Source organism: Microcaecilia unicolor, chromosome 2, assembly GCF_901765095.1.
Source record: "Microcaecilia unicolor chromosome 2, aMicUni1.1, whole genome shotgun sequence".
Lineage (NCBI taxonomy): Eukaryota > Metazoa > Chordata > Amphibia > Gymnophiona > Siphonopidae > Microcaecilia > Microcaecilia unicolor.
The window spans coordinates 329,112,580-329,126,986 of record NC_044032.1 but is presented as its reverse complement, the minus strand read 5'-3'; the positions used below and the strand labels follow the sequence as shown (position 1 = coordinate 329,126,986).

Sequence of the window (14,407 nt, the reverse complement as noted above, 5' to 3'; positions counted from 1 at the left end):
CTCTCCCTCCGCACCTTTAGTGTTCTCTCTGGTGGATCCTCTTCTACTTCTATCCCTCTGCCTGTCGGCGTACCTCGGGGTTCTGTTCTTGGTCCCCCTCCTCTTTTCTATCTACACTTCTTCCCTTGGTTCATTAATCTCATCCCATGGCTTTTCCTACCATCTCATCTCTATGCTGATGACTCCCAAATCTACCCCTGATATCTCACCTTGCATCCAAACCAAAGTTTCAGCGTGCTTGTCTGACATTGCTGTCTGGATGTCTCAACGCCACCTGAAATTAAATATGACCAAAACCGAGCTTCTCATTTTCCCCCCCAAACCAACCTCCCCGCTCCCCCCCGTTTTCTATTTCTGTTGATGGCTCTCTCATTCTCCCTATCTCCTCAGCTCGAAACCTTGGGGTCTTCTTTGACTCTTCTCTCTCCTTCTCTGCTCATATCCAGCAGATTGCAAGACCTGTCGTTTCTTTCTTTACAACATCCGTAAATCCGCCCCTTTCTTTCCGAGCACTCTACCAAAACCCTCATCCACACCCTTGTCACCTCTCGTTTAGACTACTGCAATCTGCTTCTTGCTGGCCTCCCACTTAGTCACCTCTCCCCTCTCCAGTCGGTTCAAAACTCTACTGCCCGTCTTGTCTTCCGCCAGGGTCGCTTTACTCATACTACCCCTCTCCTCAAGTCGCTTCACTGGCTCCCTATCCGTTTTCGCATCCTGTTCAAACTTCTTCTACTAACCTATAAATGTACTCACTCTGCTGCTCCCCAGTATCTCTGCACACTCATCCTTCCCTACACCCCTTCCCGTGCACTCCGCTCCATGGATAAATCCTTCTTATCTGTTCCCTTCTCCACTACTGCCAACTCCAGACTTCGCGCCTTCTGTCTCGCTGCACCCTACGCCTGGAATAAACTTCCTGAGCCCCTACGTCTTGCCCCATCCTTGGCCACCTTTAAATCTAGACTGAAAGCCCACCTCTTTAACATTGCTTTTGACTCATAACCACTTGTAACCACCTGCCTCCACCTACCCTCCTCTCTTCCCGTTCACATTAATTGATTTGATTTGCTTACTTTACTTTTTGTCTATTAGATTGTAAGCTCTTTGAGCAGGGACTGTCTTTCTTCTATGTTTGTGCAGCGCTGCGTATGCCTTGTAGCGCTATAGAAATGCTAAATAGTAGTAGTAGTAGTAAAGTCAACGGCTCCAATAGTAACCTCTGTTGGTCCTGCAAAGGATCGGTTGGCACATTAGATCATATGATTTACCCTAAATTTAAGATAATCTCTGAAGATTCATGGTATATGCTATGCAAAGATAAAAGTTGGAGATAGATGTAGGACACAAAGAAGATAGGATGGAGAGAGAAAAATGACAAATGCACACAAAACCCTGGCATGAGAGTTAAGAGAATATAGAAAAAAACAGAAAGCAGAGATTAGGACCAACATGATTACAAAAATTAAATGATCAAACAACAAAGGCTGCATAGGAGTTATAATTGGCAGGCTGCTGTCCCTAATAAGGAAAGTGCAAGCCTATATGATGCATGATGGTACAAGGGGTTGGCATTCTGAGTGGGCCATGAACAAATCACAAATACTTATTACAGCAGGATTGTATTGGGGTTGGGAAAGGAAGTGAAATGGAGAAAGATCAGAACCTATTCACAAGGTACATGAGATCGTGCAGCACCCTACAAGGGCACATCTCACATGAGCAGCTGCCACAGAAATATACCCATGAACTCATGGCATACATTTACCCACAATCTGACCTCTGGGATCCAGGTAGTACTACTCAGAAGTCTGCCATCTTACTCCTTCATTAGAGAGCACCACGCCTAGGTCTAGGTTGTCACACCATGGCATGCAGGGACTTACAATTCACAAATGGATTCCCTAAGAACTGGCAAATTAGATATCCCATCATGCAATTTGGTGATACCTTGGCTGCAGCAACCCTGCTTGGTTGATTTCAGATGAAGGCATATGCACATAGATTCCCTTCATAAAGTCTGGAGTTGGAAAAGGCGAAACGGGACCCCGTCGGGTATACATTCAAGGTAACTGCCACAGGCTATGAGTTTAGACAATTCAAAGATAAATTGCAGATAATTCAGAAGGACAATGGAGGGGTTTTTTTAGCGGATAAAGAATGAGATCTGTGAGTCGTACAAATGTTTGACTTTTGACCACAGACAGGCAGAGGCTTTTTCCTCCAAAGTTAACAAAGATTTGTCAGGATTATAGCTTGATAACCACTATAGATCGACAATCACAAATGGGTTTAAGAAGTAGTCTTCATAGGTGGATGGTTGCAGTTTCAGTCAACAGAAGTGTTACATATATCCCAGTAGCAGGGACAGTGTTCTCTGGGTGATGTGCTACACTGGTCTGCGGAAAAACCCCCCCCCACTTTTTATTCAGGCCAAAAACTTCTATTTTTTTTTTAATAGACCAAAACTCTTTTTGCCATATAACTACAGCACCTGTGTGTTCCTTTGCATACTTCAAATGTAGTCTAAGCTGGGCATTCTTGAGTTATAACTTATTTTGTCAATGTCCCAAATAGGATAGATTTCCAGAACATTTGGGATACTGTCCTTACATGCTTACTTTGATCAAATCTTGGTCATAAACCTTGTAGCTCTTTTGATCTTGGTACTGGCTTTTTGGATGCCTCCCTGCTCAGCCTTCTTCTTGGTCATCCAGTTTGGAGGGAGGGCCTGACATAATGCATGCATTTTCCACTTCTAAATAAATATTCTGACTAGGCAACAAGGTATATTCTAAGACTTTGTAATTCTTTTTATTTTCCTTCCTTGATCTGTGCCTTTTCACGTATCTGTCCTGAGGTTCTTTTGGTTGGTCTTCATGGCAATCAGTATAATTTAACACAGGTAAGGCCAACTCGCTCGGTGTGTGCTTTGAAAGAATTTGGTTATACCAGGCAGAATAGCAACCAGGTAGCTGCCTTCTAATCCATGGGAGAAGTTAAAGGCTGGCTTGTGCATTATATCTATTAAGACTAGAAAAATGCTGAAATTTAACAGCACTGGAAATAAACCTGTTATTTTCAGAGTGGAGGAGTAGCCTAGTGGTTAAAGCAATGGGCTGATAATCAGGAGAGCCCACTTCAAATCCCACTGCTGCTTCTTGTGATCTTGGGCAAGTCACTTAACCCTCCATTGCCTCAGATACAAACTTAGATTATAAGCCTTCTAGTGGCAAAGAAATACCTATTGTACCTGAATGTAACTCACCTTGAGGCATTGCTGAAAAAGGTGTAAACTAAATCCAAAGTATTTATTTATTTATTTGTTACATTTGTATTCCACATTTTCCCACCTCTTTGTAGGTTCAATGTGGCTTACATAGTGCCAGAGAGCAGTTGCAGACGCCGGTGTATATAAATACAAGGTGAAGTAGTGATAGAGTAAGATTCATGTGGTATGACCAAATAGAGGAATCATTCGACGGGAGAGTTCGGTAATGGCCATTACGAACTTTTGCGTTGTTGTGTCACAAGAGATCAGGCATTTATGTTGGATCTCTAGGGTATGCCTTTTTAAACAGGTGGGTCTTGAGTGTCTTTCTGAAGTGTAGATGGTCGTATATGGTTTTCAAGTCTTTTGGTAGTGTGTTCCATAGTTGTGTGCTGATTTAGGAAAAGCTAGATGCGTAAATTGATTTGTATTTGAGTCCTTTGCAGCTTGGGTAGTGTAGATTTAGGTACGTTCATGTTGATAAGGATGAGTTTTGTGCGGTCTGAAGTTTCTTTAGGATTTGTTCTTTGCATCCTGCGTAGATTCCATTGCAGTAGTCAGCATGGCTCAGTACCATTGATTGTATCAGGTTGCGGAATGTTTCTCTCGGGAAGTATTGTTACACACGTTTGAGTCTCCACATTGAGTAGAACATTTTCTTTGTTGTGGATTTTACTTGGCTTTCTAGTGTAATGTTGCAGTCCAGTGTAATGCCGAGGATTTTCAGGCTGTCTGAGACAGGGAGGGTGTGGTCTGGGGTGTTGATAGTTGCGGGATTGTCTATGGTGTATTGGGATGACAGGATAAGACAGTGAGGTTTTTCTTTATTGAGTTTTAGTTGAAATGCAATTGGCCAAGAGTCCATGGTATTCAAGCCAGTCTTGATTTTGTTAGCGATTTCTGTCAGTGTGGATCTATAAGGGATGTATATAGTGACATCGTCTGCATAGATGAAAGGGTTAAGACTTTAGTTGGATAAGGCCTTGGCTAGTGGGGTCATCATTAGGTTGAAGAGGATCGGGGACAGTGGTGAGCTTTGTAGTACTCCGCAATCTGTTTTCCACGGTGATGATATGTTTGATTTTGACTTTACCAGATAGGTTCTTGTGGTTAGGAAACCCTTGATCCAGTTAGGTATGTTGCCAGCAATCCCGAATTTGTCAAGTAGTCTTATTAATATGTTATGGTTTACTGTGTTGATTGCACTAGACATGTCGAATTGGAGGAGGAGGATGTTGTTTCCTATTGCTATTTCCTGCTTGAATTTGGCTAGTATGGTTAGTAGTACTGTTTTTGTGCTGTGTAAAGTAAAAGGGGGATGGACACTTATCCAACCAAGATATGGGGAAAATAGTTTCTTACCTTGGTAATTTTCTTTCCTTTAGTCACAGCAGATGAATCCATTAACTGATGGGTTGTATCCGCCTACCAGCAGGTGGAGATAGAGAACACTGAAAAACCATAGTGCCTCTTGGACGGCTAGTCCCCAACTGCCTTATTTGTGATTTCCAAAGCAGAGTGAACCATAAAGGTATAGTAACACAAACTTTCCTCACAGCGAACAAACGCCCCATAACAGGAGCAACAAAGGAGGGACAATCTCAACCTCCTGTAGTAGAACATCATGTAGAAATTCTGGTAACTGTTTTCCAACTTCTCCCAATGAGATTTATATCTGCAAGAAAGATCTGAACAAAAAACAAAGTCAGACAGGGAGGGATCATGGATTCATCTGCTGTGACTATAGGAAAGAAAATTACCAAGGTAAGAACCTAATTTTCCCTTCCTTGTCATCAGCAGCAGATGAATCCTTTAACTGATGGGATGTACAAAAGCAATCCCTACTTAGGGTGGGAACAGGCTACACCACGAGCCAATACTTGAGCTCCAAAAACAGCATCCTGCTTCGCTGCAACATCCAGCCTGTAATGCCGGGCAAAAGAGAGCTGAAAAGCCCAAGTAGCCACACTACAGATCTCTTGAAGAGAGAGTGCACTCGTTTCAGCCTACAAGGAAGAGATGGCTCTCGTGGAATGCGCCTTAAACGCTTCAGGCGGAGACCGACCTGAAAGCAGATACACAGCAAAAATGACTTCCTTGAGCCAATGGGCTATAGTGGCCTTAGAAGCCGGACCTCCACGCCGAGGACCTGACAAGACGACAAAATGGTGATCAGAAGTCCTGAAGTCATTAGACATCTGTAGATACTGCAACAGCGCCCTGCGGACATCCAGAAGATGTAACTGCCCAAAGGAGTCCGGGAACTCTTCCTTAGAAAAGGAAGGAAGAAAAATGGTCTGGTTCAGGTGAAATGCTGAAACCACCTTAGGCAGGAAGGAAGGCACTGTACATACCGTTACTCCGGACTCCGAGAATTGCAGAAAAGCGTCCCTAGAGGACAGCACCTGCAGCTCAGACACGCGTCTAGCCGACGTCACGGCCACCAAAAAGACTGTCTTAAGAGTCACATCCTTCTCCGAAGCTCGCCAAAGCGGCTCGAAGGGCGAACACTGAAGAGCCTTCAACACTAGCCCCAGGTTCCAGGCCGAACCGGACAACCAGACGAAGCCTAAGCACCCCTCTGAGAAATCTGGCAATGTCCGGATGAGCAGCAAGGGACCAGCCAGCGACCTTCCCTCGATAGCATGATAATGCTGCCACTTGCAACCGCAGGGAATTGTAAGCCAGGCCTTTTTGTAAGTCCAGCACAGTTGAGACTGTAGCTGGGGTGGGTGTGATCACCTTTGAAACACCCCACGCCTCAAATTTGCGCCAGAACCGAGCATAAGCTGCAGAGGTGGACCGCTTGCGGGCCTGCAAGAGAGTGGAGATGACCTTGTTAGAGTAGCCCTTGTCTCTCAATTGCGCCCTCTCAATAGCCAGGCCGTAAGACCAAATCGGCAGGGATCCTCCATAGCCACTGGACCCTGAATCAACAGGTTCGGCACCAGGGGCAAAAGCACCGGAGCGTCCACCAACATCCGGTGGAGATCCGCATACCATGGATGCCTTGGCCAATCTGGAGCTTTGAGAATCATCAGACCTCGGTGCTGTCGAATCCGCAGTAGGACTTGTTCTATCAAGGACCAAGGAGGGAAAACATACAGGAGGCCCGAGGGCCAGGGTTGAGCCAGAGCATCCAATCCCGCCGAGTGAGGATCTCTCCTTCTGCTAAAAAAGCGAGATACTTTGGTGTTTGCACTTGACACCATTAGATCCATTCCGGGTGTCCCCCATTTGGCACAAATCTGAAGAAAGACTTCTTCTGCCAGTTCCCATTCCGCCAGGGTGATTTGATGCCTGCTGAGAAAATCAGCTTGCACGTTGCTCTGACCTGCAATGTGAGCTGCTGACAGAAGCTGCAGGTGTAGCTCGGCCCAGTGGCAAATCTCAGCGGCCTCCGCGGCTAGGGCCCTGCACTGAGTGCTGCCCTGACGATTTATGTATGTCACTGCTGTCGTGTTGTCTGACAGAACCCAGACACCAAGCCCCTTCAGAGTCTTTAAAAAGGCCATAAGAGCCTGGAATATTGCTCTCAGTTTCAAGCGATTGATGGACCACCCTGCTTCCATGGGTGTCCACAGACCCTGAGCATAGCTTCCTTGGCAATGAGCTCCCCAGCCTAGGAGGCTGGCATCTGTTATTACCAGGCAACAGGAAGGAAGCGCCAGGGGAATTCCTTGGCGCAGCATCCTGTCGAAGAGCCACCACTCCAAACTGAGCTGGGCCGCAGGGAGCAACGTTAGTCTGCATTGATATTCCTGGGACATTGGAGACCATTGTTGAAGCAGGGCAATCTGCAGAGGCCTCATATGCGCTCTCGCCCAAGGTGCCACCAGCTGGACAAAGTCCCAAGCTTGCAGGTGAGGCATCCACAGGAGCAGACGGACCTGATTCTGAAGCTTGCACCACCTTTGTTCGGGGAGAAAGACCAACCCCAAAGCTGTGTCTAACCAGACTCCCAAATACTCGAGAGACTGAGAGGGAGTCAGGTGACTTTTGGGTATATTGACCCTGCAGGACCGCCACCACTCTGGCTGTGGCAAGATGACTCTCTGTTGCCGAGTCCGCTCTGATGAGCCAGTCGTCGAGATAAGGGTGAACTCTGATACCCTCTCGCCTGAGACAGGCAGCTACTACCACCATTGCCTTGGAAAAGGTACGGGGAGCTGTGGCTAGGCCAAAAGGCAAGGCCTGAAACTGGAAATGCTTTCCCAACACTGCAAAGCAGAGGAACCGCTGGTGTGGAGGCCAGATAGGAATGTGCAAATAAGCTTCTTTTAGGTCCAGAGACGTGAGAAACTCTCCTGACTGTAATGCCGCAATGACGGAGCGCAGGGTTTCCATGCGGAGATGTCGTACTCTGACAGCCTCGTTTACTCTTCGTAAGTCGAGGATCGGCCTGAAAGACCCGCCTTTTCGAGGCACGACAAAATTAATGGAATAGCGGCCGCTGCCGCGTTCAGCGGGAGGCACCGGGATCACCGCTCTGAGGTGCAGCAAGACTTGCAAGGTCTCCTCTACCGCCGCCCGTTTTACGGCAGTGCAGCATCGGGACTCCACAAACACGTCTCTCAGCGGGGCACCGAATTCCAGTCGGTAACCTTCTCTGATCAGGTCCAGGACCCACTGATCTGAGGTAATCTTGGTCCACTCCTCTAGAAAGAGGGAAAGACGTCTTCCTATTGAAGGCAAGGAGGACTGGACCGGCGTCCCATCATTGTGGAGGACGCCCCTGAACTCCTGGCCTTGAACCGGCCCCTGCGGAACGTTTGTCCGAGCAAAAGGAGTTCCTCTGCTGAAAACAGGCACATTGAGAAAACCCAGCGATACCTTCGAGCTTCACAGAAGCGAGGTCTGGAAGAGGAGGGAAACACAGAACCCTTGGAAGAGGGCCCCGGCCTATCCTCAGGTAACCTCTGGGGTTTAGATTCCCCCAGGTCTTTCACAATCTTCTCCAATTCCTCTCCAAATAACAGGAGGCCCAAAAATGGTAGCCTCACCAGTCTTTGCTTAGAAGCCATGTCAGCCGCCCAATGTTGCAGCCAAAGAAGGCGGCGGGTGGACACCGCCACAGACATCTGTTTAGCCGAAGCTCTGACCAGATCATACAGGGCGTCAGCCAAAAATGACAGGGCCGACTCCATCCGCGGGGCAACCTCAGAAAGGGGGCCCACACCATCAGCGGGCTGTTCCACCGCCTGCTGTAGCCAGGAAAGACATGCCCGAGCTGCATAGGAACTGCAAATAGACGCCCTCAAGGCAAGGCCCGCAATTTCAAAGGGCTGCTTCTGCGCGGACTGAAGCCGCCGGTCCTGCATGTTTTTCAAAGCGACTCCTCCCTCTACTGGGAGAGTGGTCTTTTTTGTCACCGCCGTGACCAATGCATCCACTTTAGGCATCCCCAAAGGGGCCAAGTGCTCCTCACGCAGAGGGTAAAGCTGACCCATAGCCCTGGCCACTTTCAAAGGCCCATCAGAGTCAGACCATTGAGCAGAGGAGGTGTCGCCTTCAGCAGGATCATCAATCGGGAGGGCCTGCAAGGCGTCAGTAATGAGAGCTGGCAGCTCGTCGTGGTGGAAAATCTGGACCGCATTGGCATCATCCAAATCCAGTGGCAAACAGGCACCCTCCTCCGGATCATCCGTCCCTGAGGGTCTGCCAGATTCCTCTGACTCTCCACAGCACGGCCACGGGGGGGGATATGCGCCACCTTCAGACGGGGAATTTACCTGTCTATGTTTAGCGTGTTTCCAACACGCGGGGGAGGAAATAACCTCTGAAGTTATCCCCGGGGCATCAACACCCGGAGGGAAGCCAGGAGGCAACGCAGTGTCAGACACCTGCGGCAGAGCTCTTTTCAGTATGAACGCCTTAAGCATTAAAAGCACAAACTCAGGAGAGAAAAACTCACCCTGACCCTCTGCCTCCGAATTAGGAGAAACGGATGTAGAAGCTCCTCTAACAGCCTCTAAACGAGGCGTCCCCCTGCCCTCAGACTCCTCTGCAACCGCAAGGGTCGAGGCATGCGGCGCTTACAAAATGGCGCCCGCTGCCAGCTCCATCGAGCAGGAAGAAACATCGCTCGGCATGCTCAAACCAGCGTGAGCGTCTAAGGAGCACGTTTTACACTGCTGCTGATCTGCGTTTACCACAACGGGAGCAGCGCTTAACTCCTTCAGCAGCCATCGTCCGTTTTTTCACAGGATGGGAATATAGCAATAAAATGTCGGCTTCGCACCAAAACTTACCCCGATCAGAACGGCGTCCGCGGGACCTCCCCAGAGGAGATGGGCACCACTCTCACCTCAGAAGACCGAGTCAATGAGCTCTGGTCAAGCTGCACAGATCCAGGATCACTGTAAAAAGCCTCAGAACAGCCACGCAGTAAAAGCGCACTCTTTTTTTTTTTTTAGTGCTGTGAGGAAAGCTGGAGGCAGGCAGCAACAGAGGGACTCCGGGAGGCGGGGTGAATGGGTAAGGCAGGGAAAGGGCGAACCTATATGCCTTTAAAGTGGGCACCACCAGCAAAGCACAGGAGCCACCCCAGGCAGTCTGAAATCCAGGAGCTGATCAAGCTACGTCCACACCTGCTGGGAGATAGAGAAATACTGAAGGCAGTTGGCGGCTAGCCGTCCAAGAGGCACTATGGTCTTTCAGTGTTCTCTATCTCCACCTGCTGGTAGGCGGATACAACCCATCAATTAATGGATTCAATTGCTGCTGATGACAAGGAACCCATGTTTCTTTTCCTACTTCATTTCCTAAGAATTTCTGGAATGCATTTTTCACTTGGCAGTTGTGTGACATGCTGTGTGGATACATGGAACAAAACACTGCTTTAGTAGATTTTAATACTAGACTATAAAACAACAAAAGGTGAACATTTTGGAAGAGGATATGGTCTCTCCATTATCATTAAATATAGTAAAGGTTGAAGGGGGATCAAGATGGCGGCAGTATGAGAAGCATAGCTAGACGCGACTCACTCTTCTCTCTAAAACGCCACGCAGGTTCGCTCCTTACCTGATCCTCACGATGGGGAAAAGGAGAGGCAAGGTCAGGGAGATTCCCTCTCTCCCTGGCGGGTTAAGCCAACTTCGCCAGGCAAAAATGGAGGATTTTGGAGTTGCGCTAGGTCCTGGACAAGCTTCTACTCTGTTAGCTGAGGCTAGCGTTGTGACGTTGGCCGACAGTGTAGACGGGGCTTCCCTTAGCCCCGTCGAACATGTGGCTCCTCCACAACCGGGAAGTGGATGTCTACCGATGAGCCCTGACGCTCTGACCCGAAGTGGATTACAGAACGAGCAGGGAGGGAGCCGTCTGGAGATTATGGGAGAACGGAGTGCGGGCAGCCTGAGAGTTCCAGAGGTGATTTCTGCTCCTGTGCTGTCGTTACAGACTGTGAGTATCCTGGAAAACGCTGTTAAAGCACCCCTTCCTGAGTTGAATTTGGAGAAAATGGAAAAACCAGCTGTAGTGACGCTAGAGTCACTATGGGACTTGACCTTTACTGCCAATACCTCTCTACAAGCTGCAATTACTAAGAATGCTGTAACTATTAAAACTTTGTCAGAAACTGCATTATCCCAATTGCAATTGACTGAATCTCAAACTGCCGCAGTAAAATCTCTTACGGAAAGAACTCAGAAAATGGAACTTGTGGGACAAACTTTGGTTAAAGATAAGAATTTTACTCAAAGGCGGTTGGAATATCTTGAAAATCAGTCTAAACGATTAAATTTGAGACTAATAAATTTTTCAAGTTCACCCCCCGGTACAAATGGTTAAGAAATATCTTGTTGAAATATTGGGTATGCCAGACAACTCACTACCACCAATAACTAGAGCTTATTATTTGCAAACCGAATCTAAATTTCCTCAAGGTGGTGAAGTGATGAATCTGACAACCTTTTTGGAGTCCTCTTTGGAGGTTATTACCAAGAGAGCAACTTTATTCGTCTCTTTTGCTTTAGAGATGGATAGGGATGCAGTTTTGAGACTCTCTCTAAGACATTTAGATTCTTTATTTTTGGGGTCAAAAATAAGGATTTATCCGGACTTATCAAGAGAGACTCAAAAGAGGCGCAAGGCCTTTTTGACCCTGCGCCCAAGAACTGTGGCAATAGGAGCTAGTTTCCTATTGAAATTTCCTTGTATTTGTAGAATTGTATTTCAATCCAAACAATTTCAGTTCTTTGACCCCAAACAATTAAAGGAATTTCTAGTTAGTAGAGAGGGGGTTAAGGTGGTGGTATAGTCCCATATGTACACTGTTTAACAGCTTTTGAGTGAAGAATCCGGGGCATGTGCTTCATGCGTAAAAGTTATAAAATATATAATTATTTCCTTTAGATTATTTGAGTAATCTTACATCTTGATCCGATTTCTTAATCTTGTGATCGATAATTTGTTGAAACTTAGTAGTTTTATTATATGTTTAATTAAGTGTGATTTGCAACTTGTGTATTATCATTCATAAATGTGAAATTATGTTTGTTAAAAAGTTTAATAAAAATGATTTAAAAATATATATATAGCAAAGGTTAACCATATATATATATCTACTTAACTTTAGAATAGTCTCTGCCAGTACCAGATTTGTCCAGTTAACTTTAGGCAGACAGCACTATAATATTAGTACTGTCCAGAAAAAAATTCAGACTGCACCCTGGAACACCTCCTGCACCACTTCTTTGGACATGGTTAAATTCATTGGTCACATAATGCGGTCATTGCTGCTGGAACCAGAAGTGGTTTGCCTGCACTACTCTCCATTGGGGATGCTCGGCATTGCAAATGTCATAAAGGTGTTCCTTACTACATGTACTGAAAGAAGTTTTACTGTATTTAATGCACACTGATATTTTGGGCTCTGGAAGTGGGCCTTTAGGCTGAAACATGGCTTATATTGGGTCCTATGTTGTGTTACTTATGATCTCAATCCTGCACTGTTTTAATAAAGGATTGTTTTACTTGTTTGATTACACGCCTCATTGTTTTTAGTGCTTCACCTCTTTGTGTTTTCCTCTCCACCCTCCTGTTTTTCCTGGATTGCTCTGTGGAATTTTGGACTTCCTTTCTTTTGCTACTTTCTTTGGAGAAAGTCAAATGTCATTGGTAAAAGGATTTGAACTAAAAAAAATTGTTTGAAAAGTATATTTATATTTACAGAAAAAGCACAACTGGATTATGTAAATGGTAATAATATTAAAAGCACTAAAATATGCAGCCCACAGAAATGAAATTTAACACAGACATTTGGTTCAGAGAAACAATAAGATACCCTAGCTGCTGGAAATATTAACCTGCTTGAAATACTTACTTTCCATTCAAGCTGCTGGAGAACCTCTTTGATCACTGTTTCCACAGTGCTTTCCTTAGATATTCGTATTGAAATATATGCTACACCTACCCTGCAGAAGAAAAAAAGTTAATTTTATTAATTTATTTTAACACTTACTAAAGATAACATTGCTGGGATTGAGTTTTCAGTTAATCATGTCAGATTTCAGTCAAATACAACTGTTGTAAAAATATATTAAGCCAGTAATCCACTCCTCTCTAAAATCATTAACAAAGCATAAATAACAGTATGGAGATAATTTTGAAAGGCTTAGGCATGGTTTATATGTGTAACTAGTTGCGCTACTTCTATGTATATATGGCTTGACGCAGGATTTTAGATGCAAGTAGAGGATGTGTGTTTGGATATTCCTGTGGATTAAATATTTTTGTAAGGCCCATACAGATAGAAACCACAATAATTAAATGTCAGCATTTACGCCTGCTAAAAAAACACAATTAAACCCTCAATGGTCTGATGCTTTGTCAGATGCTTGTTGGAAGATAGATGCTTGTGGTTTGTGCTCCTTAATTGTCCCTCACATGTCTACCCTTACCCTCCTCAGTCTTTTCAATTCTTTCCCCTCTTCCTTTCTAATCTCTCTTTCTCCCCTCTTTCTTTGCCTGCTCGTCCTATGTCTCTCTGGCTATGAATGTCATTCTGTGGCTGTGCGAGTGGGTATCTGTATCTCTTTGGCACTGGTGATGGGGTCTCGGAGTACTGGTCCCTGGTACTCTTTGAGCAGTTTATGTGGGCACTGGCCCACAGGAGATAGCAGTCATAGAGGAGAACCAGGAAAAGGCATCCTGACCAATAGATTTGCAGACTCAGGATCCAATTCCAGGATTTCTCAGAGAAATTATGCATAATGAGATTTGGATTTGACAAGCAAACCATTCTCAACCTCTGTCAGCACTTAAAGCCTTATCTGCAATCAGCTACACAGTTGGGACAGGGCTGGCCATGCCAGAGAACCTGACAACCATCACAGCTCCTGCTTTTCTGACCACAAGGAGCTTCCAGTCCATTCTGTCATCCACAGCCGTCAAATCAGCCAGTCACCTCACTTTGCATCACTCAGTTTCTGAGGGCCTTTCTCAGCAAAGAATATATATGAATATACGGCTTGCAGAGACAGCAAACTATGATGAATTTGTATGAGTTGGCCATTGCCCATCAATGATGGAGTTAACAAATTACACAAATGTCTCAATTCGGTCACCTGGAGGGAACAATGCCAGCTACTGCAACGGAGAGGCCCTTTCACTCCCTCGGCATGCAGATAGTCTGCAAGGCTAAAGGATTCATCACAGATGCATTCCTCTTCTTCCCTTGCTCCTATCATTATGCCTACAGTCTGAAATGTAAGACAAATTTAGAATGGCCTTATCACTGGACATGGCTTCCAGGTAAGTTACCATCTTTCTCTCACAAATGGATATATCAATAACACACCCAATCACTATTCATTTCTCTCCACAGAAGTCTCTCACTTCTGGCCTATCACATATGACTAATTATTTATTTATTAGGATTTATTTACCGCCTTTTTGAAGGAATTCACTCAAGGCGGTGTACAATAAAAATAAATCAAACATGAGCAATAGACAATTACTGCAGTAAAAACATTCAAATAATAATACAAAGTATGGCAAAGTATATTACTTACAATGCAAACACAATACGTAATATAACATTTTAATCGACAGTGTAGGGTATAAGCAAAGATGGAACACATAGATAGGTAATAGAGTAAGAGTAGTTAGAAAGTAAGGTGACTAATTTAAAGA

The 14,407-nt window shown here is 45.5% G+C and overlaps 1 protein-coding gene across 1 annotated transcript in view; it reads right to left on the bottom strand.

Annotated features, from left to right (window-relative positions):
- The window catches only part of DGKQ (diacylglycerol kinase theta), a 679,503-nt gene that overhangs the window by 402,697 nt on the left and 262,399 nt on the right, over nt 1-14,407 (bottom strand). Inside the window, 1 exon segment of the mRNA XM_030192090.1 lies at nt 12,597-12,687. Coding sequence (XP_030047950.1) covers nt 12,597-12,687 — 91 coding nt within the window.